The sequence below is a fragment of the Hylobates moloch genome, unplaced genomic scaffold, assembly GCF_009828535.3.
Source record: "Hylobates moloch isolate HMO894 unplaced genomic scaffold, HMol_V3 SCAFFOLD_18, whole genome shotgun sequence".
NCBI lineage: Eukaryota > Metazoa > Chordata > Mammalia > Primates > Hylobatidae > Hylobates > Hylobates moloch.
The window spans coordinates 49,952,014-49,976,435 of NW_026652293.1; the positions used below are offsets into that span (position 1 = coordinate 49,952,014).

Sequence of the window (24,422 nt, forward strand, 5' to 3'; positions counted from 1 at the left end):
AGGGTAAAAGTTCTCTACAACAAAAACTATAAAACTTATAAAAGAAATTAAAAAGGACACACAAGAAAATGGAAAGGCATCCCATCATCATGGATTAGAGGAACTAATATTATAAAAATGACTGTATTATCAAAAGCAATATACAGATTCAATATGATTCCTATCAAAATACTAATGATATTCTTCACAGAAATAGAAGAAAAAATTCTTTAAATTCCCATGGAACCATAAAGACCCAGAATAGACAAAGCAATTTTTTTTTTTTTTTTTTTTTGAGGTGGAGTCTTTCTCTGTCACCCAGGCTGGAGTGCAATGGCACAGTCTTGGCTCACTGAAACCTCCACCTTCTGGGTTCAAGCAATTCTTCTGCCTCAGCCTTCTGAGTAGCTGAGATTACAGGTGCCCGCCACCATGCCCCGCTAATTTTTGAATTTTTAGTAGAGACAGGGTTTCTCAATGTTGGTCAGGCTGGTCTCGAACTCCTGACTTCAAGTGATCTGCCCAACTCGGCCTCCCAAAGTGCTGGGATTACCGGTGTGAGCCACCCCACTGAGCCAGACAAATCAATCTTGAGACAAAGTAACCTGTTCAAAAAGATCAAGACTGAGGATATCACACTACTTGACTGCAAAATTTACTACAACGATATACAGCATGTTACTGGCATAAAACAGACACAGAAAACCAATACAACAGAATAGAGAACCCAGAAATAAATCCACCTATTTACTGCCAACTGGTTTTCAACACCGTCACCAAAAACATAGAGTGGGAAAAGGACATCCTCTTCAATAAATGGTTCTGGGGAAACTGGCTATCCATGTGCAAATGAATGAAAATAGACCCCTGTCTCTCACCATATACAAAAATCCACTCAAAATGGACTAAATTCTTCAATGTAAGACCCAAAACTATGAAAATACTAGAAGTAAACCCAGGAGACATGCTTCAGGACATTGGTCTGGGCAAAATTATATGCGTAAGACATCAAAAACACAGGCAACAAAAGCAAAAATAGGCAAATGGAATTACAGCAAACTAAAATGCCCTTTCGCAGCAAAGGAAACTACCAATAAAGTGGAGAGACGACCTACAGAATGGAAAAATACTTGCAAAGTCTTCATCCAAGAAAGGTTTAATACCTAGAATATATAAGAAAATCAACTCAATGGCCCCAAATAATCCAATTAAAACAGGTGCAAATGGTCTGAACAGACATTTCTCAAAAGAAGACATACAAATAGCCAACAAGTATATGAAAAAATGCTCAACATTGCTAATCATCAGACAAATGCAAACAAAACCACAATATTATCTTATCCCAGTTAAAATATGTGTTATAAAAATGACAAAAAAATAACAAATGCTTACAAGGATGCAGAGAAAAGGGAATTCTTATACACTGTTGGTAGGAATGTAAATTAGCATACCATTATGGAAAACAGTATGAAGGTCACTTAAAAAAACTAAAAAGAGAACTACCATATGATTCAGCAATCCCACTACTGGGTACATATATCCAGACGTTTTGAAGTCAGTATGTTGAAGAGATATCTGCACTCCCATGTTTATTGCAGCACTATTTACAAGAGATAAGATATAGAATCAACCTAAGTACTCATTAGCAGAGGAATAAAGAAAATTTGATATATATATATATCATATATCATATATATAAATATATAATGAAATACTATTCAGCCATGGAAAGGAATAAAACACTGTGTTTTGAAGCAACATGGATTAGCCTAGAGGGCATTATGTTTAGCCTGGAAGACATTATGTTAAGTGAAATAAGCCTGGCACAGAAAGACAAATACTACCTGTTCTGACTCATATATGGAAGCTAAACCAGTTGATCTCATGGAAGTAGAAGGTCAAATAGTGGTTAATGGAGTCTTGGAAGGATAGCAGGGAGAAGGGGATAGGGAGAGGTTGGTTAACAGATACAAAATCACAGATAGGTAAGAAGAATAAATTCCTGTGTTTTATAGCACTGTATGGTGACTATAGTTAACAACAATTTATTATATGTTTTCAAATAGCTAGAAGAAAGGATTTTGAATGTTCCCAACACAAATAAATGATACATGTTGGTGGTAATGGATTTGCTAATTACACTGATTTGATACTCACACGTTGTACATATGTATTCAAATATCTCTCTGTATCCCATAATCGGTATAAATATTATGCATTGATTGATTAAAAATAAAATATTAAAAAGTTAAAAAAGGCTCACCACATGCTGGTGGAAAAACCCAGATCAAAGTGCAATCTCATGAAGCATTCAAATTCCAAAAATAAAAAGGAAGACAAAAATCTCCAGAGACTAATAAAACAAGTCACATAGAAAATACAGAATATCACTGAAGTATTCTGCAACATTATAGTAAACTAAAAAGCTAAGAATGGTACCTTCCAAATCATGAGTAAAGTTATTTCTAATCCAGAATTCTATACCATGTTTTATTATTGGTTGCCTGTAAAGAAAGAATAAAAACATTTTCTGGATTTGCAAGGATTCAAAACTTTAACTTCCTATATCAGGAAGCTATTAAGTAATATAGTTCCAGCAAAAAGAAAGTAAACAGACAACAGCAACAAGAATGGAAGGCATGGGATTCAGGAAATGAGGATGTAGAGGTATATGAAAAGCTCTAAGCTGATAGCAGGGCAGGAGGTCCATGCTAGATCAAAGGGCCAGAATATTCTGGGAAGGTAGGGCTGTGCTGATGGAATAGCTATCCTTGAGCATAAATATGTATGTGTGTGCATAAAATATATATGTATGTGTACCATATATATGTATATATTCACATAGCAAAGATGTCAGCATGAGGAAGATTAATGACATATAGAAAACTAAATAGACAAGCAAAGGAATTATTGAATCTAGGAAGAATGAAAGACTATGGATATTTTTGAAAATAGAACCAACATGATTTGCTGATAGATTATTATGTACTGATGTGAAGATAAAGATAATTAAGTTCAAAGAATATTATATATATATCATGTTAAGTGCTTAATTGGAAATGTGATTGTGAAATTCATTTGAGTGTTGTCTGTGTATAATTGGTATTTGAAGTAAAATATCACCGAGGGCGTGAGTGTAGATACAGGAAAGTCATGTAAAGAGAGTTCCAGAGCACTCCAACAATAAGTGTTCAAGGGTAAGAGGAGGGCACAGAAAAAGGAGACAGGGATTTGGGAGGAAAACCTGGAGAATGTGGAGTCCTGGAACCCAAATGAAAAGAGAGTGATCGACTGTGTCAAATGCTGCTTGTATGTCAAATAAAATGAAGACAGAATTTAGCTTTGTTTAAAAAGACAGAGGTCTTTGGAGACCTTAACAAGAAAAGTTGCAAAGTAATGATGAGACTGAAGGCCTGACAGATATATTTCCCGGAAATAATAGCAGAATAGGATTTGGAGGCATGAGCCTAGACAAGTCTTTTAAGGAGTTTTGCCAAAAAGGAGAGCAGGACATGAGACCATCGCTACAGCAGAAACTGTGATCAAGAGAGTTTTTAAATGCAAACAATAGCATGTCCGCAAGATGAAATGAATGCTAGAGCACAGAGACATACATTAATAATGCAAGGGATGAGAGAGGTCAAGTTCACGGCCTGTCTCACCAGGCACCATGACATCTCTTTTGGGAAAGTGTTCTCTACCCATTTCTAGCCTTTGTCAATACTGAGCTGCTCCCAAATTAGAGGATTTTTCTCTCCTCAGCTATTTTACAGCATTTTCTTGTTACCTCTGTCATTCAATTTCTTAAGGTCTAGCTTGTATTAGAATTATTATGTCTTGCCTGAAAATATATCTTCCCAGTGTACCATACACTCCCAAAGGGCCAGAACCTTTTGCACCTTTACATCATCCATTGATCCCACAGTATGCATATTTTACGTGCAGTAGATGCTCAGCAAAAGTTGTTTTGAGTCATTGAATCTTTGATGTTTTTCTAGCATTCCTTAGCTTACAACAATAATAATATCAACAACCCTTTTGAACACTTACAATATTGCAGGCAGACTGCTATGATGTTTTATACATGTTTTCCTATTTGTGAATAAATTACCCTGTGAGGTATTATACTTCCTGTAGAAAAACTAACAGACGTCTCTAACATAAAAGGGAAGGTGACTTAGCCTGAATTAAAATTGAGGGTTCTGTGGCTGCAGTCCTGCCTGCTTATGCGCCATGCTATTGTGCCTTAGAATTTCACTTACTCCTGTCACCTGAGACAGGAGTTGAGGAGTGCCTCCTCAACTAAATGATATAAATTCCTAAAACATTAGGATTATGTGCCACAATTACTAGCCACAGTATTAACTATGCTCTGAACAACCTAAATCTACCTAAGTCTTCACTTATTTATCAATAAAATGAGCATAATAATATGTACCTCATAGGTCTGTTGTCAGGATTAACTGAGATTATTAATGTAAAAATGTTTAGCATCATCTCTGGAACATAGTAAGTGCTTGGTAAAGATGAGGCAGAAGTATTACTCTGTATATTTCACACTGGTATAGAACAAACAGTGGGCAGGAAAATTCATCAAATGATTGATAGTCAAAGTTTTTTCAACCCTTCTAAAGTACTCGATGGATGTGGGGCAGTACTTGCAAAGTGAAAAGGCCAATTATTTGCAGCTTGCACAAGGATCCTGTAGGCTTGGGACATTCCTACTCTCTCTTCTGCTCACTTCAGCTATACAGCCCCTTTTCTGAATACATCAGGGGTGCTTCCACCTTGTGGTGTTTGCATAGGCTGCTGCCTCTGCCTAGGTCTCTTCCTCCAGATAGCCACATGACTAACTCCCTTATCTCCTTCAGGTCTCAAGTGAAATGCCATCTTTTCAATTAAAAGTCTCTTGGCTACATTTCCAAAATTGCAATTCCTTTCCTTAAAATGGTACTCTCAAGGCATTTTACTTTGTCTAGTTTTCTCCTATAGCACTTAACTTAGTAAATAAACTTACTTAATTTTATATTTATTGATCGTTGTTTCTCTTCCAACTCCCCAAATCACTTTACAATGTAAGCTCCACAGTGGCAGGAATTTTCGTCATTTTATTATTTGTGAAAATACATGAATCTTCATTTTACAGAAGAAGGATTTAAACCTTAGAAAGATCAAATTACTTATTAAAGGTGGTGCAGTTACCGATAGGGTTTGGCTGTGTCCCCATCCATATCTTGTCTTGAATTCCTATGTGTTGTGGGGGGGACCCAGTGGGAAATAATTGAATCATGGGGGCAGGTCTTTCTTGTGCTGTTCTCGTGATAGTGAATAAATCTCACAAGATCCGACGGTTTTGAAAACAAGAGTTCCCCTGCAAAAGCTCTCTCTTTGCTTGCTGCCACCCATATAAGATGTGACTTACTCCTCTTTGCCTTCTGCCATGATTGTGAAGCCTCCCCAGCCATGTGGAACTGTAAGTCTACTAAACCCTTTTTCCTGTATAAATTACCCAGTCTCAGGTATGTCTTTATCAGCAGTGTGAAAACGGACTAATACAGTTACTAAGTGGCCCAACTCTCAAATGCATGTTCATAACCGCTATGTTAAATTCACTCTGCTTATCATAAGCTACAAATATAATAATAGTAACAGGAAGAGTGCTAGACTCAATTAAGTTTAAGGCATGGCCTACACCTGTGAAGAGCTGAAAACACAGTGGAAGAATTGGCCAAGTGGTCAAGTCGTTATTTTGTAAATTTCCTTGTTGGCACTGATGGTCACTAATGTTTGCTGCATATTGCCTTGCGATCACACCCAGGACCTCACCATTTTGGACCATGCAGCAAAAGTCTGCTGGTCTAGGCTCTGGAGCAATGGTGGATATGGACAGTCAACTGGGTGACAATTGTCACAATGAATTTGGTGGGAAGGTTACTGACAACAGAAAAGAGTAAGATCCTGCAATAATTACCCTAGTCAGTTTTCTTTACATTAGGAGATGAAATTCTGAGGGTGAATTCAAGGCATCAAGTAATCCATATATGATTTATTGTGCATGTGTGAACATAATTATTTTGTGCTTAAAGGAAATATGAAGCATGATTTCAAGATTAATAAATTAGATGAACACAGTTTTTATCAGTGATTCTCTATCTAATAGTCACTATATTTTAGGTAATTTGAAGCAACACTTTTTAAAACAGCAGCAGTATAACTATATGTCTTTCTATGCACTCATCTGTCTGGCGGGAGAGAAGAACTAATGTTCTATAGATTACATCTTCTCAAGAAACTCACTAAAAGCCAATGAGGCAATGTTGATATTGCTAAACAAAGTACAAATTTAAAAAGCAAACTGAAGAATGTAGGAACAGGAAATCTGTCCCAGAAATTCAGTGGTAGTTTAAGTGTTTCATTTGAACAGAAAATAAATATAAATGAGGGCAAAAGGAAATCATTTAATCAATGCATACATTCTTCAGAAAATTCTTTTCTTTCCTAGAGAACATCACAGACTTCTCCTTTATAAAATCTCTAACTCCTCTTCTTCCTTTCTGGAGAATTTATTCTTTTACATTGTTCTATACATCCACAAGCTATGCACTCTGTGAATTTTAAAAGGTCATACTACACTAGCAATACCTCCCAGTTTCTACCACTTCTTCTTTCAGAATTGCCATCACTAACCAGCTATTGTATACTGAATGATATCTACCAGTCTGTTCCTCTCCCCAATCCATTTAATAAATTGCTATCAAATTAATTTTCATTCATTCCAATTTTTTTTTTTTTAAGAGACAGTGTCTCACTCTGCTGCCTAGGCTGGAGTGCAGTGGCACAAACATAGCTTACCATAACCTCAGACTCTTGGCCTCAAGCAGTCCTCTCGCCTTAGCCTCCCAAAGTGCTAGGATTACAGGCATGAGCCACTGTGCCTTGCCTCATCTACTTTAATTCCGATGATAATAATCCTACGGTAAGGTGGTGCGAATGAAATACCTGGGTACACAAAAGAGGATGCACTTTCTATAAGTAAAATTAAAATAATAAAATTCAGTTAAAGTGGTTTTGCTTTTAATTATCACCAAGTACTGGCAATTCTAAACAAATTTTGTGATACAATACTCTTCCCCACTGAGGTAGATTGTTTCCACTGCCTCTTACTTATTGGTACACCTCTGTGTCACTCCTGTGCTCAGAAATATTCAATAGCTCCCTATTGCCTAACTAGTGAAGTCCAAATACCATGAGGTGGTTTCCACATGTCTCTCCAGTCTCACATACCATTACTAACCCTACCTCAGTGACAGCCCCAGAGTTTCTATAGGAAGGGCAGCGTGGCCAAAAATGTTGCTCAGGGATTTATCTTACAGCTGCATTTGCACATCAAACATCCCGTCCTTACTTAGAATATAAAGCAATTTTGCATGGCTTTATGAAGGAGAGTAGTATGAGGAGGGGAGTGGATGTGGGGAACTTGATGCTTGCCAAGCAATTTTTATACTCCCACTGTCTATACAGTGGCATATTTTCTGCAAATAATAATAGTCTTACTTCTTTCTTGATATTCATGGCTTTTTGTTTTTTCATTTTGTCCTACATTAGACTTCTGTCACAATTTTGAGTAGAAGTTATAAGAGCAAACCTCCTTGCTTTGTTCCTGATGTAGTGGTAAAAAATTTAACATTGATTGTTAACATAATATTAGCTATAGGGTTTTTGCAGATGCCCTTTTCAGTTTGAGGAAGTACTCTTCTATTTCTAGTAGGCAGAGGGTATTTATCATGAAAGTGTTTTGAATTCTTTTTCAAAGTTTTTTGATCTATTGAGATGATTACCTGGGAATTCTTTTGTATTCTATTTATGTGGCTTACTACATTAATTGATTTTCAGATGTTAAACTAACTTTGCATTCCTGGGAGAAATCCAATCAGCCATGATGCATTACCCTATTATATATTGCAGGATTCCATTTGCTAACATGCTGTTAAGGTATTTTACATCTATGCTCATATGGAATATTCTAATGGGCTTTTCTTTTAATGCTTTGTTAGGTTATGGGATTAAAGTTAGGTAGCCCTCACAAAATGAGCTGAGAAATATATGCCCTTCCTTGGTTTTCTGAAAGAGTTTGTGTAGGACTAATATTATTTATTCCTTTATGTTAGTGGCGAATTCACCAGTGAAGCCATTTGGGACTGAGATTTTCCTTGTTGAAAGGTTTTTAGATATGAATTAAATGTCTTTAATATATGTGAGGCTATTTCTATTTTTTGTTGTTGGTTTTGTGTTAATTTGTTCATTTCATTAAGTACATCAGATTTATTAGCAGAGCTGGTCATAAAACTATATTTTTAATGATTATAAAATGTGCAATGACACTGATGTCTCTCTTTTAAATTTCTGATATTGGTAATTTGTGTTTTTGATGTTGGTATTTTGTGTTTTCTGCTCATCAACTTTATTAACCTTTCCAAAGAACAAAGTATTGAGTTTGTTCATTTTCACTATTTTTTGTCCAATTTCTATTTGATTAATATCCATTCATGTTTTATTAGTTGTTTCTTTTCTTCTACTAATTTTGCATTGTTCTTTTTTCCTTTCCCATCATCAGTCTTCTGGGTAATAAAACAGCTTCACTCTAATGTCCTGCTTGCTACTTGTTGACTCGCTCATTTTGCTATTTATCCCTGCTCATTTTTAGTTCCTTTCTTCCCAGATTCATAAGAGACTTAAACTCCCAGAAAAATGATGGGGCTGGGGTGGGCAGAGGAAAAATTATGTTTGTGTAATTGAATATTGTAGTGAGTAGGCAAAAAGTGAAGGAAGGATAGACATTGATGGGCAAAATAGGTTGAGGAAGAGGGAGAAATGGAAACCATAACTTAGGAACACAAACAACAAACGAGCTTGAGCTTTCAGTTTTTTCATGTATTTCATATGTTCAGCTTAAATTAGGCAGTAAAAGTCAAAAGAGACGCCAGGGGAATCAGGATCAATGGTTATGTGGCCATAGAACTCTTGGGTCTCTCTAAATCCCAGGATAAAAGCTGACAGAACTAAATAGCAACACAACAACAGCAAACCCATTAAAAATGTTTATAATAGAACTAGGTGACCAGCTGTGCCCAGAAGCCTCCCAAAAAAAGCAGGTAGGAACACACCACCAACAGTCACAAAACCTGCATGGCATTAGCCCCCATGTAGGAGAAAGCAGATGATAGTAAAGCGGTGCCGGACTTTTGAAAGACCTGAACACTGGAGAACCCAAAGTTCAGTCAGCCAATTTGAAAACGGGCGACTGAAAATAGGAGAGGTTCTGCTGATCCAATAGCCAGTGACTGCAAGAGTTCTGCAGTAGGAACTGAAGAGCCGAGGGCAATCTAGCTTCCATGGACTCTCAAAACTCACTGACCAGGGCACACTTCCATCACTGAGCCTCAGAGAAACATAGCCTTTCTAAGCTTAGCCAGTATTGAAGCATTTATACCTCTAAACATCTGAATATAAGTTCTAGAAATAGACTGGTTTCAGCAATACCTTTTTAGAAAAGGCATTTATGAAATATCTAATCATTTGCAACACTGATGGTGCTTACACAAAAAATCTGTATCTATATTTATTTGTCTATATTTATACAGTATATTGTACTTGCTAGGAGCCTTCTCAGCCCTAAGACGTGGATTCTGAGACTTACCACATATTTCTAGTACAGATACAATAATTTTTTCCTTAAGCTTCTGCCTCTCTAGAGAAGAAAAGTCCACATTAATGTAACAGGCTACCTTTGTAAGGAACTCATTCCACTTCAAAAATAAATAAATGAATCTGCAGTGGGTTCTGCCACATATAAATGTCATGAATTGGAGAATGCCAGGTGAATAATGTATATCATAATACTTGTTTCCATTTAAGTGTTTTGTGATACTGCTGTTTATCATCTTGCTCAGCTGTCGAAAATATTCATTTGAGAAGAAAAGCTTCTACATTGGTGTAAAACCAAGATGTCTTTTCTTTTCCAGTCTACAATACCTGTCATTTGTCAGGCTGGTATATTTTTATAGCTCCCCTCCCACTCCAAAAGGCATTTCCAAGAAACTGATTTCTAAACTTCCCCACGATAATCTCTAAGGAGTGTGCAAAAAGGTAAAATTCTGAAGCATGCTCAAATAAAACTATAGTAGGAAAGGAATTTTTTTCTCTATCTTTTGAGTGTTCAAGACAGAAAGAGTGTAAAGATTTTCCCCATATACTGCTGTTCCCAGCAATGGTTACACATTTGAATGGTTTTAAGAGGAAGCAATGTAATTATAGTCCTTCTAGTTTTCAAAGGGGTATAATTTCACATTGCATTATTCTCTCTCTCTCTCTCTCTCTTCTTTTTTTTGGCTGGTTTAGGTCTATTTCGCTCAGAGGATATAACCTATAACGTGTAAAAGATGCAAGTAATATATGTCACCATGTTAAATTAGAGCATTTCATAAATGTCATCTGAATGGCACAACTATACAGTGTGGTCTTATTGTAATTTGCTGCAAAATTAATATAGTAGTTATTAACAAGATGGTGTTTTGACTTATCAAAATGAAAGATCTCACAGAAGCATTTATTTCTAACACGAATAAATGTATTTTCCATGTCTATAGTTAATGTTGTATAAAGATACACTTTTAGAAAAGTTAACTCATTTGGCTTAACTATCTTTTTTATTTTAGTACAAGTGGTAAAAGTTGCTAGGAACTTACATAGGAGAATGCCTACTTAATATGTTAGTTAATTGAATACTTGAAAATATAAATTCCAAATATATTTTGAGAGGAAGGTATCCATCTGAGATGATAATGAAAACAAATAAGTCAGGTTTTCTAAAAAGTAACTTTACAAAATATTCAAATTTCTTAGGTTATATATGTAAGATAAGTGGAATCACTGTTATACATTAAGCACTAAGGGAGGTACATTAAGTCTCTAATATCAACCAAATCTCTATTTGAGGAATGTGTTGGTTCCAATAAATTAATTTCCTGCTTCTTTATATGAACATTGCTATTTCCTATTTAGGAATTTTGTTTAATATTTAGGATGAAATTAATAGGATTTGATACAATAATTCACAAACAAATGGGTATGTTTCCTTCCTACTTTTGGATAGTGTAAGTAAATACCCAGTTTAGCGATCTGCTGTAGGGTTCCTCTTAAGTGCTGAACACTATGATGAGTGCTAGGAACACATTTTTAGGTAGGAACCCTATGTCTCTAACCTCCAGCTGGGCATGAGCTTTGGAAATTCACAAGTTTTCAATTTCTGCACAACCTCCTTATTACTTGTGTGATATTGGAGGAGTTATTTAATTTCCAAAAGGCTGGGTGTCCTCAACTTTACAATGGATAAATTAATAACTGCTTTACCAGCTTTGGTAAGGACTGAATTAATGAACTAGAATGCTTGGCATATTTTTGTACATGATGAGTGCAAGACAAGTGGAACCTATGAGAATCTTACAGACTAGTTTCTGTCGTTTCTGTCCTGACACATTTTTAGCAATATGCCAATCTGTCTTGTACACCCCAAAATGCAGCACTCGATACATGGCACCAAAACAACATGTGGGTAAGTCAAGGTAGAGGCCAGGTTCTTTGGCTCAGCAGAAGCTGAGACAACATCCAGTCCAGGAGAATATTAGGAAGCCTCATCATCGGCTCTTTCTTGATTCTTGGAGTGTCCTTGCCTCTAGAAATGATCAGCACATTGGTTTAGCAGGTGAGGAATGAAGGAGGCTGATTATATTCTGTTCCTAAATAAGCCAGTGTATTGGTCTGTTTTCACACTGGTGATAAAGACATACCTGAGACTGGGCAATTTACAAAAGAAGAGGGTTTATTGGACTTACTGTTCCATATGGCTGGGGAGGCCTCACAATCATGGCAGAAGGCAAGGAGGAGCAAGTCACGTCTTACATGGATGGCAGCAGGCAGAGAAAGCTTGTGCAGGTAAACTCCCATTTTAAAACCATCAGATCTCATGAGACTCATTCATTATCACAAGAACAGCACAGGAAAGACCTGCCCCCATGATTCAATCATCTCTCACCAGGTTGCTCCCACAACATGTGGGAACATGTAGGGGGCAGTAATTGTTTTCTCATTTCCTTGTTCCTGGGGCTTCTCTCTCACATGTGCTCATGAACAAACCTTTTAACCTTGCACACAAGATGTTTCTCCTCCTATATCCAATTCTCTCTTGCTGATACATGCTGCTATCATATATGCTTTCACAGGTGCATCTACCACTATTACAGGGTCCACCACCAAGAAGGTACTCCCACCAATATTAATGGCTTGGCACCACTGAGATGCTGATGGGGTACTCTATTCTCAGAGGTCCTCATTAAACAGAAGCTATCCTGTTCTGTGTGTAGAAAAGAAGAGAATGCCCCTTTCACTCTTGGGCTACCTTCTGTTGCCTGAGTATTAGGCAGAGATGACATGCTCCCTACCAAGACTCATTCTCCTTAGTCTTCAATAGTACACAACTGTAGCTGCAAAGTGGTTACCCAGCTAGAGACTACATGTCTTCAGCCTTCTATATAACTAGTTATCAATGTGACTAGCTATCATCAATGGCAATGATAGCAGAAGCGATGCACATCTCTTTTGGACCAAAACATTTTAAAAGTGGAAGTTGTTTTCCACATTGTCTTTTCCTTCCCTAGTTAAAGGCAGATCCAGGCAATGGAAGGAGCATGTGTCCCTGAATTGTCACAAAGAGAAGATCCAACAAGGAGGTAGGAACAGTTGTCTTGGAGAGGTTATATGAGCAACAAATGAGCCTATATATTGTTTGGGCCACTAGATATTTGGGGGTTTGTTACATCTGTTTAGCCTATTCTAACTACATTGCTATTGGTAGCAAAGCAATGGGCCTTGTATTGCATTATCTTGCACTTACTAGTTAAATCAGTTCTTCCAATATCCAGTCACTACCTAATGCTTCTGCTAGTGCTATTATGGCTATTTAAGGCTATTGAATCTAGCCTTAAATGCCTGAGGTATTAGTATTTAGCCAATTTTGTATACCTGGGCCCTTGTGATGAGCTTGTTCCCAAGAAGATGTCAGATGTATTCAAACATGTGGAACTCAACATAAACTGGAGGCTAAGACCTCATCTCAGTTACAACTCCATCTATTTTCACTTTCAGGCAGTTTGTCACAACCTTGATTCTTGGATAACTCCCTCAATACTAACCTTCCTATCCAGCTATGATTAATTTTTCCTTTATTTTCCCATTTATACCCCAGGACCTTTGTTCCTGTCTTTGTGAATCTCATCCTCTACAATCTCAGAATAATCAGATATTACTCAATTTACCAGCTCTATGAGAAATATTACTACTAAACTTCCCTAATTCTCTGAAGGAGAGACCGCATGGCTTGTGCCAAGACCTTTCTGTCTCTATTGAAGCTCTGGGAAAACTCCCCTCTTTTCACATCCTTCACCACCTCAATGTATACATCCAATATCCATGGATCATACTATTCATGGTCAGGTTTCTCATAAGCTAAGGAAACTTATGCAATACTTATTTTTTCTATTTGTACACTTTAATATTTGAGTCATACAAAATATAAGAATATACTTCAGGAAAGTTCACCTGATGACTTTTGGACATGTTATGGTAATTAATGACAAATACCTAATTCTGAACAGAAGAGAAACCATTAATGAACTGCAGAAAAATGGTACATTATGCAGAGAAAGTATATTCTGTTCAAAAACTTTAAATGTATTTTTTTGAAAATTATCACTTCAGCAGAACAATCAATTTTCATGAGTAGGGTCTCTGTTCCTTATTATTCCATCTTCCATAGGTCAGACCTAGAAATGCTTCCTTCACTGATGCCTTTCCATTTAATCTAATTCATTTCAACCTCAGTCTCCTTTCTTATTAATCTACTTTTATATATCTCTTAATCATTTATTTCTGTTCTGGTGCTATTGCAGTAACGTATTGATGCTTTATTGAGCATTACAGTCTGCTATTCTTATCTCTTTTTATATAATTACAACTGTATTTTTGGTTTTCAGACAACTTTTTAATTCCCTTATTTGTTGTTTTTATTTCCTTTTAAAAATGGCTATTAGGTTATATACTCTAATATTAAAGGTAGAGCCCAGGGCACAATTCAAGCCTAACTTAATTTGGACAACTTGGAAAACCACTTGCTTTTAAGATGGGATTCAGAGGATGGAGCAAAGTAACCCACAACTGACCAAGTGTATACATGTGCTCGTAAGCACGCACTCACATCTCCCCCACCCCCATCTACATTCAACTTCTTTGGTCTACATATCTTTGATAGACAGTGTTCTAACTCCTTGGTTATCAAAAAGTGGTTCACAGATCAGCAGCAATTGTATCACCTGGGAACTTTTACAAATGTAAAATCTGAGCCCCAACCCCAAACTTCCTGAATCAGAATCTGTCTTTTAAAAAGATACCTAGGATATTCACATATGCATTAAAAGTTTGAGGACTACCCTAGCTGACGACCACCATCTTGACTATAGTGGCTGAACCCCCATGGCTTCCTCAGCTCAACCCAATAACAAGCAAAGTAAACGGGAGAGAAGGTAGCAGGGATGAAAAAAGTCCCAAGCAAGAAAGCACTCAGACAATATTTCTTGAATGCATTCTACATGAGTCAGGCCATATGCCAGGGACTTATGTTAGGGATTTTCACTGGTCTCCCTACCTTATCACCATCACCTGTGAAGGTGGCTATAGCAGGGACTCTAGGACTACCAGCAAATATGTGGAGGAGTGGGGTCGGTGGAGGGAAAGGATGGAGACAAACGGATAACTCCCACCTTGGGTCAGGATCAGACTGAAATCTCTAGATGTATGCACTTTAGGTGTGGATCCACAGATCCTTCTCCAGATATGTCAAAGTACAGAAGAGGCATCATCTAGGCCTGGGACTCTATTTGATTGACCTGAACTTAAGTCACACTAGAGGAGGAAATGGAAAAGGAGAGTTAACCTCCATCTCAGGATGCATGTCAAGTAATTCATGCATTAAGTTCAAGCAAACAAGAGGGAAGTGCAGTGGTATCCTGGAAAACTCACATTATATGTACCTGAACTAATAACCAAGGCTGTTCATAACATAGACTTCCATGGTGAAGTAATCATCATCTTTTTTGGTTCATGTATCCCTTTTGGATCTGATGAAAGTACTGAAAGCTCTCACCCTCAAAAATAGAGACAAAAGAGAAAAGAAAAATACACAGACTTACAATTGTATGACACAGACATAAATTGTATCCTACTCAATTTATACAGACATAAACTATACACTCACATAGTAACCCAAGGGATCCAAGGATTCCATGTTAGTTACTCCTCAATAATCATTATTAATCTTCATTTTCCTCTCTCTTATTAGTATTAGTACTGTGCTTTAGGTGTTCTCTGTGTCTTGACTTTGGCATCAGTATTTTTGGGATTCAGTGACTCAGAGCATTACTTTATGCCCCTCTCAAGATTTTGGCATTCACATAAGGAAGAATTACAGCATTTCTTATGGAAGAATGAGGCAAACATGCCATATCTTATGAGATTGGATTGAGTTTCAAATGACAAGTGCCAAAGGGAAAGTTCCCTTCCAGAACATAGAGCGCACGACACAGTCACTCAGGCCGTTTGGGGCTGGCTTCATTCCTAAGTTATTATAATAAAATGAGACTTGAACTACTGCCTAATTTCCTTGTGTGCTCCCTATTATTAAGGATTGAAATTACATGAATTTTGTAAATGTCCTTGAATTCAATTTCGCAGTTTATAATTCTGACATTGTTGACAACTTTTTTAGTGTGTGTTCTGTTATCCTATTGACAATGTCTGGAAACATTTTTAGAAATCTTTTATAACATTAATTAGGCAAGGTAGACTTGACACAATATCTCCACATGTAACGATATTCCATAAACTTTGTCTCTATACTTGGAGCATGATAAAATAATAAAAATTAAGATAATATATGCATGTGATTTAAAGATAAACAATGTGGGGTTTTAAAGTCAGAAAACAGTTCTATCATTCTTATTTACATTCCTATTCTTATGTGTAATTCTCTCTGGCTATATATCAGGTTGAATGAAAATTCTCCTTTTTTTCTGACTATAAAACTTATAAATAAAGCAGATTTGGAAAGAGAAAAAAAGTTTATATAAAAGGAAAAATGTTTTTAAAACCAAAAAAGTTAACATTTTAAAGCGTGTCTTTCCTTCCATGTATTTTTAAAATAAATTTTTGCACTTGGAAACAAAACAAAACAAGCTTTCTCTCTTCTTCGTTCCTCTTCCTTCCCCTACTCTAATTTCTGAGACTTGAGTCCATTTTGTAGCAGGTACCAGTACTTTCTTTCTTTTTAATGTAAAATAATATTCCATTGTGTGATTATACTACATTTTACTTATTCATTCAGCAGTTGATGGACATTCTGACTATTATAAATAATGTGGCATTGACATTCACCAATAAGATTTTATGAGGATATATGATACATACAGAGGAGTGAAACTTCTGGGTCATATGGTGATTCCATCTTTAATATTTTGAGAAACACCAAGCCATTTTCCAAAGTCGGTGCACATTTTACATTCTCATAAGCAGTCTATGAGAAGACTCCAATTTCTCCACATCCTCACTAACTTTTGCTTTTGTCTGGTTTTTTTTTTTTTTTTTTTTTTTTTTTGAGTTGTATTCATCCCACTGGTTGGGAAGTGGGCTTGCACAGTGGTTTTGATTTGCATTTCCCTGATGACTAATGATGTCAAAAATAATTTTATGTGCTTGCTCATCATTTTATATCTTCCTTGGAGAAATATCTATTCAGATTATTTTCCCATTTTAAAATTGAGTTATTTGTCTTTTGATTATTCACTTCATGTTCTTCATATATACTAGACAAGCTTCTTATCAGATATATGCTTTGCAAATATTTTCTTCATTATTACATATTTATTATATGCTTTGCAACTAATTCTTTGGGTTGTTTATTTCACTTTCTTGTTGGTGTGCTTTGAAATATTAATTCTAAAGAAGTCCAATTTACACATTTTATCTTCTGTTTCTTAGGCGTTTGGTGCCATATCTAAAAAGCCACTGGCTAATCTGAGGACATGAAGATTTGCATCTATATTTTCTTCTCAAGATTTTATAGTTTTAGCTTTTATATTCAATATTTTGTTTAATTTGAATTAATTTGTTTATACGTGAGGTGGGGTAGGAGTCCAACTTCAATCTTTTGCATATAAAAACACAATTGTCCCAGGACTATTTGTTAAAAAGACTACACTTTCTCTACTGAACTGTCTTGGCACTGTTGTCAAAAATCAATTGACTATAAATATGAGGGCTTATTTCTAAACTCTCAGTTCTATTTCAGTGAATATGTCTCTATGTCTATCTTTATCCCAGTACCATGCTGTCTTGATTATAGTAAATTCTGAAGTTGGGAAGGGTGAGTTTTCCAACTCTTCTTTTACAAGGTTGTCTTGGACATTTTTGAGTCCCATAAATTTCATACAAACTTTAGGATCATCTGGTCAATGTCTGCAAAGAAGTAAGGTGGGCATTTAACAAAGATGACAACAAATCTTTAGATCAATTGGAGAGTGTTGTTAATTTAATAATACTAAGTCTTCTGATACATGAGCATGGGATGTCACTCTATTTATTTAGTTCTTCTTTAATTTATTTCAGCAATGTTTTATGGTTTTCAGAATATAATTTTACACTTCTTTTACTAAATGTTTTCCTAAATATTTTAATCTTTTGGTGATATTTTAAAAGAAGTTTTCTTTATTTTCAGATTGTTCAGTGCAAATATATGGAAATATAACTGATCTTTGTGTATTGATATTGTACTCTGCAACCTTGCTGAATTTATTAGGTTTTTTGTTGTTCTTGTTGTTAGATGTAGTTCTGTCACCCAGGCTGGAGTTCAGTGGCACGATCTCGGCTCACTGCAAGCTCCACCTCCCAGGTTCACACCATTCTCCTGCCTCAGCCTCCCCAGTAGCTGGGATTACAGGCACCCACCACCACACCCAGCTAATTTTGTTTTTGTATTTTTAATAGAGCCGGGGTTTCACCATGTTAGCCAGGATGGTCTCCATCTGCTGACCTTGTGATCCACCTGCCTCGGCCTCCCAAAGTGCTGGGATTACAGGCATGAGCCACCGCACCTAGCCTGAATTTATTAGTTTTAATACTTTTGAATTAATTCCTTAGGATTTTCTATCTATAAGATAATGCCATATGCAAATACAAATAACTTCTCTTTTTCCAATCTCAATGTCTTTTATTTCATTTTCTTGGCTAGAACTTTCAGTACAATGTTAGGGGATATTGTTATCTTGCTTTTGATCTTAGGAAAAAAGCATTCAGTTTCTCACTGAAATATTCGGATATATTAGTATTTTTAGCCCTCTACTTGTTATTTGTTTATCTCTAAATAACATACCTAATTAATATCTAATGACTTTCTACTTGAAATTTAGAGAAATTAATGCATTTTTATCTTTTACTATTTCTTTTTTATCCATAATTTCTAAATTTATATCTATCCATCCATATATAATCAATTTTATATTATTTTTCATTTCATAGCCATTATGTCATATATCCTTTGCCTATGGATTGAACCTTATACTTAATATAAACTAATTGTATTATGTTCACATGAAAATTATTCAGTACAAAACAAAAAATTGTGATTTGATCTTAAATAAAATTGAATTATTAAACACCTATGTAAGGAAACGATCCTTGAAGACCATAAAGACCAATGGATACTTTGAAAATATTTTTTGTCTTATGTATTTATTTCTTTGGATCATAATTGTTTGTCATTTCCTTTGTTTAATGTTGTCCCCAGTCTTACATTCCTTTTTCACTTTGCATATTAAATATTTTAATATGGGGTTATGAATGGTAATGTTTTGACCATCTCTCAGTACAAAAAGAATCTTAACTTCATGTTGGTGCCATAGCTTGGATAGAACTGGGTATCAAGCTTTTCTTCAAAATGTCTTCTTTTGGGATTTTAAGGTAATTCTCAACTGTCTTCTAATGATATTAAATTCCTAATGATGTTAATATGACTCTCATTTCCTTGTATCTCTCTCTCTGTCTCTCTCTCTATAGATATACATATATACACACATATATATGTACATATATATGTAGTATTTCATTTTGAATTAATAATAAATTATTTCTGTTTCCAAAGAAATCTGAGATAGTTTTACTGGAGCAATATGTGTTTGCTGGGTCCCCACCCAAATATCATCTTGAATTGTAGTTCCCATAATCCCCATATGTAGTGGGAGGGACCAGGTGGAGTTAATTGAATCGTGAGGGACAGTTTCTCCCATCCTATTCTCCTGATAGTGAGTTCTCACATGATCTGATGGTTTTATAAGGAACTTTCCCTCACCCTCACTTGGCACTTCTCCTTGCTGCCACCATGTGAAGAAGTTTGTTTCCCCTTCTGCCATGATTGTAAGTTTACTGAGGCCTCCCCCACCCTGAGGAACTGTAAGTCAATTAAACCTCCTTCCTTTATAAATTACCCAGTCTCAGGTTTGTTCTTATAGTTGAGTGAGAATGGACTAATACAGTAAATCAGTACTGGGTAGTGGGGTGCTGCTGTAAAGACACCCAAAACAGTGGAAGCAACTTTGGGACTGGGTAACAGGCAGAGGCTGGAACAGTTGGGAGGGCTCAGAAGAAGGTAAGAAAATGTGGGAAAGTTTGAAAGAGATTGGAGGGCTCAGAAGACAGAAAGATGTGGGAAAGTTTGGAACTTCCTAGAGACTTGTTGAATGGTTTTGACCAAAATGCTGATAGTGATATGGACAATAAAGGCCAGGCTGAGGTGGTCTCAGCTGGAGATAAGTAACTTGTGGGGAACTGGAGTAAAGGTCACTCTTGCTATGCAAAGAGGCTGGTGGCATTTTGCCCCTCCCCTGGAGATCTGCAGAGCTTTGAACTTGAAAGAGATGATTTAGGGTATCTAGTGGAAGAAACGTCTAAGTAGTAAGTGTTAAAGAGGAAGCAGAGCATAAAAGTTTGAAAAATTTGCAGGCTGTCAATGCAGTAGAAAAGAAAAACACATTTTCTGGAGAGAAATTCAAGTTGGCTGCAGAAATTTGCATAAGTAACAAGAAGTCAAATGTTAATCTCCAAGACAATGGGGGAAAGTGTCTCCAGGGCATGTTTATCACCCCTCCCATCACAGGCCTGGAGGCCTAGGAGGAAAAAATGGTCTCATGGGCCCAGGGCCCCCCCCGCTGTGTGCAGTCTAGGGACTTGGTGCCGTGTCCCCACTGCTCCAGCTCTGGCTAAAAGGGGCCAACATACAGCTCAGGCCATTGCTTCAGAGAATGGCAGCTCCAAGCCTTGGCAGTTTCCACATGGTGCTGGGCCTGCAGGTGTGCAGAAGACAAGAATTGAGGTTTGGGAACCTCCACCTAGCTTTCAGAGGATGTATGGAAATGCCTGGATGTCCAGACAGAGGATGTGCTGCAGGGGCAAAGCCCTAATGAATGAAGTACCTCTGCTAAGGTAGTGTGGAAGGGAAATGTGGGGTCAGACCCCCCCACACAGAGTCTCCACCGGGGTACTGCATAGTGAATCTGTGAGAAGGGGGCCACCATCCTCCAGACCTCAGAATGGTAGATCCACCAACACCTTGCATCGTGTGCCTGGAAAAGCCATAGACACTCAATGCCAGCCTGTGAAAGCAACCAGGAGGACGGCTGTACCCAGCAAAGCCACAGGGGCCAAGCTGCCCAAGGCTGTGGGAGCCACCTCTTGCATCAGCATGCCCTGGATGTAAGATATGGAGTCAAAGGAGATCATTTGGTAACTTTGAGGTTTAATGACTGCCCCATTGAGTTTCAGACTTGCATGGGGACTGTAGGCCCTTTGTTTTGGCTAATTTCTCCTATTTGGAATGCATGTATTTACCCAATGCCTGTACCCCTATTGTATCTAGGAAGTAACTAACTTGCTTTTGCTTTTACAGGCTTGTAGGCAGAAAGGACATGCCTTGTCTCAGATGAGACTTTGGACTTGAACTTTCGAGTTAATGCTGGAATGAGTTAACACTTTGAGGGACTGTTGGAAGGGCATGATTTTGTTTTGAATGGTGAGAACATGAGATTTGGGAGGGGCCAAGTGTGAGTTTGGCTGTGTCCCAACCCAAATCTCATCTTGAATTGTAGTTCCCATAATCCCCAGTGTTGTGGGAGAGACCAGGTGGAGATAATTGAATCATGGGGGCAGTTTCTCCCATTCTGTTCTAATGATAGTGAGTTAGTTCTCATGAAATCTGATGGTTTCAAAAGGGGCTTTCCCTGTTCCTCGCTTGGCACTTCTCTCTTGCCTGCTGCCATGTAAGACATGCCTTTGCTTCTCCTTTGCTTTCAGCCATGATTGTGAGGCCTTCCCAGCCATGTAGAATTGTAAGTCCATTAAATCTATTCTTCTGGCCAGGCGTGGTGGCTCATGCCTGTAATCCTAGCACTTTGGGAGGCTGAGGTGGGTGAGATTTGACACCAGTCTGGCCAACATGGTGAAACTCTGTCTCTACTAAAAAATACAAAAAAAAAAAAAAAAAATTAGCCAGGCATGGTGGTGAGCATCTGCAATCCCAGCTGTTCAGGAGGCTAAGGCAGGAGAATAGCCTGATCCCCAGAGGTGGAGGTGGCAGTGAGCCGAGATCATGCCACTGCATTCCAGCCTGGGTGACAGAGTGAGACTCTGTCTCTAAATAAATAAATAAATAAATAAAAACCTATTTTTCTTTACAACTTACTCTGTCTTAGGTATTTCTTCACAGCAGTATAAAAATGGACTAATACATGGGGTACTCTATGTATTAGAATACTATGTATTAGAATGGGGTAAACTTTAAAGAGTAATTAACACCAGTTCTGCATTTCTTATAGAAAAACAACAGGAAGGAAGATTTTATAATTCATTTTATGAGAGTATTATCCTAATAACAAAATGAAACAAACACAACATATAAAAACAAAACCACAGAGCAATATTTCTTGTGAGTACAGATGTAAAATCCTTAGCAAAATTTTAGCAAATAAAATTTAACAATATATGAAAAGAATTACACACAAAGACACACACAAAGGTGGTTTTAGTCCAGGGATGCAACGCTGGTTCAACATTTGAAAAGCAACCAATGTATTCTACGTTACTAACAAACTAAAGAAAAAAAAAGATCATGTGATCATAATAATTGATGCAGAAATAGCAGCTGACAAAATTCAACGCCATTCATAAAAACCACTCTCAGAAAAACTAGGAATAGAGAAAAATTTCTCCAACTTAAAAAATAACACTATCTACAGCTAATATCCTGCTTATAAATGGTACAATCTTTCATAATTCCATCCAATAATTAGCTCCACTTTATAAGATGTTAAGAAAGAAATCTAGAGCCAGTATAAAATGGACTTGAAATAGAAGTTTGAGGTCAGAAAAATCAGGTTTCAATTTCTTGTAGATCTGAATGGTGAAATGGAGAGACAAATCTGATGCACTGTAACTCATGTAGGTTAGACACGTAACTGAGATTCTGGGAGGTAAAACTATAGTTTACAGTCTTCCTATACTATACAACAAAGCTCTTGACCTTAGATTTTCAGGGAGAAAAACTGTTCTGCAAGTGAAAATTTACATAATGCTCAGATAATTGTAATGACCATTTAAAATAACAATCTAACTATAAGATCAGTGCTCAGATAATCTCTCTTTATTCATTCAACATTTATGTGACAAATACTTATTGGGGGCTTTTTATATGACCGAAACTGTTCTGTTTATGTTGGACAGAGAGAAGAAAAGTAAACAAATAAATTAATTTTACAAAGCCTGTAATTAGAGTAACATGGGATAATATGAAAAACCTGAGAATGTTTTGTAATTGGGTGGTCAGCAAAGATATCTCAAAATATGATATATCGATATTTGAATGATAAGCAAAAGATAGCCATGCTGAAAACTCAGGGTGGATGTGTAAAAATGAAATATAATATAAAGATACAGTCAGAGTTTACTAATTAATATATGGAAAACTGTAGTATGACTTTCTGAGAAAATAGTCTCTCAATGTTATAAAATAAAAATAGTAGAAATTGTCTTTATTAATAATTTTTCTACTCTTCAGCTTTCTAATGAAGCATGTAATGCCCCCTTATTAACACATGACGGTTACTCTGAAGGTCTTTGAATCTATATTTTGTCTTGGTTTATATTTGTCTTTTATTTGGGAAAGCAATTTTTAATGAATTCTCAAAATTATATGAGAAAGATATTTTGTCTTGTATGTATTATGTTCACAATATAACTTTTTAACGAATGTTCTATAACTGGATTGTGGTTTATGCTCCCAGCCTTATGTATTTATAACAGAATATATAATTGTTTAAAATTAATACAATCATTGAATTGATTCTTCAAAGTAAATTTCTCCTTTACCGATTTTCACAATTTTCACTTATTAGTATTACCAGAACAGGTAAAAACTTCAGCTTAAATAAGAAGCGCATTTTTCTGCTTGAGGTAGGATACATGAACTGAGGTTAGTTAGAACCTGTGTGCATGTAGGCTAGACATCGATATTTGTGATGTAAGTAAAAAGAATGTTTTAAAATTATAAAAACTCCATTGTACTTTTAAGAGGGAAAGTTAGACTAAGAAATTTAGAAGCGAGGCTATCATAATTTCCATCTGGCCCTAAGTGTAAGTGACTTTTGCTGTATGATCTTCTGTGGAATTTTTGGAGAAACTATTCTTGTTTATTTATATCATGTATTAATATTAATTCACCAATAATTCCAATACATATACCCCAATTTACTTGGAACCTCTACCCTTCGATTTTTTGACATTTGTAAAATTAAAACTAAAATAAGCCTTTTTATATGCAAAGGACCACCGAACTAGTGCTATATTTCATGTCCATACTAAAAGTTGCACAGGAACAACCATCTCTTTGAAATGCAAATGCACATAGAGGATTTCCTGGTAAATGCAGTCTTCAATTCTACTAGTGAAATAACATCCAAATAAGTTTCTGGCGGACAGAGTAATCCTTTACCTTAAATACTCAGAAAAACTCACCTGATTGCAAAGAATGCTACCATTTCTAGTGCCAACTTTATCACAGTCACAGGGTTTGCAAACATCTATGGCCAAAGGATCTGCACCAACTTGTCGGAAAAAGTAATCCTTGCACAGCTCACAGTTCCTTCCTGCATCAGGGAAAGGTTATGCATTATGACTTCTAATTCATTAAAATCAGCTGCATAATTCAAAATTAAAGACTGTATTCCTTTGAGGGAATT

The 24,422-nt window shown here is 36.5% G+C and overlaps 1 protein-coding gene across 1 annotated transcript in view; it reads right to left on the bottom strand.

Moving 5' to 3' along the window:
* Nucleotides 1-24,422, bottom strand: part of USH2A (usherin) — a 798,563-nt gene that overhangs the window by 639,737 nt on the left and 134,404 nt on the right. The window contains exon 11 of the mRNA XM_032136481.2: nt 24,199-24,329. Coding sequence (XP_031992372.1) covers nt 24,199-24,329 — 131 coding nt within the window. The remainder of the gene's footprint in view (nt 1-24,198; nt 24,330-24,422) is intronic.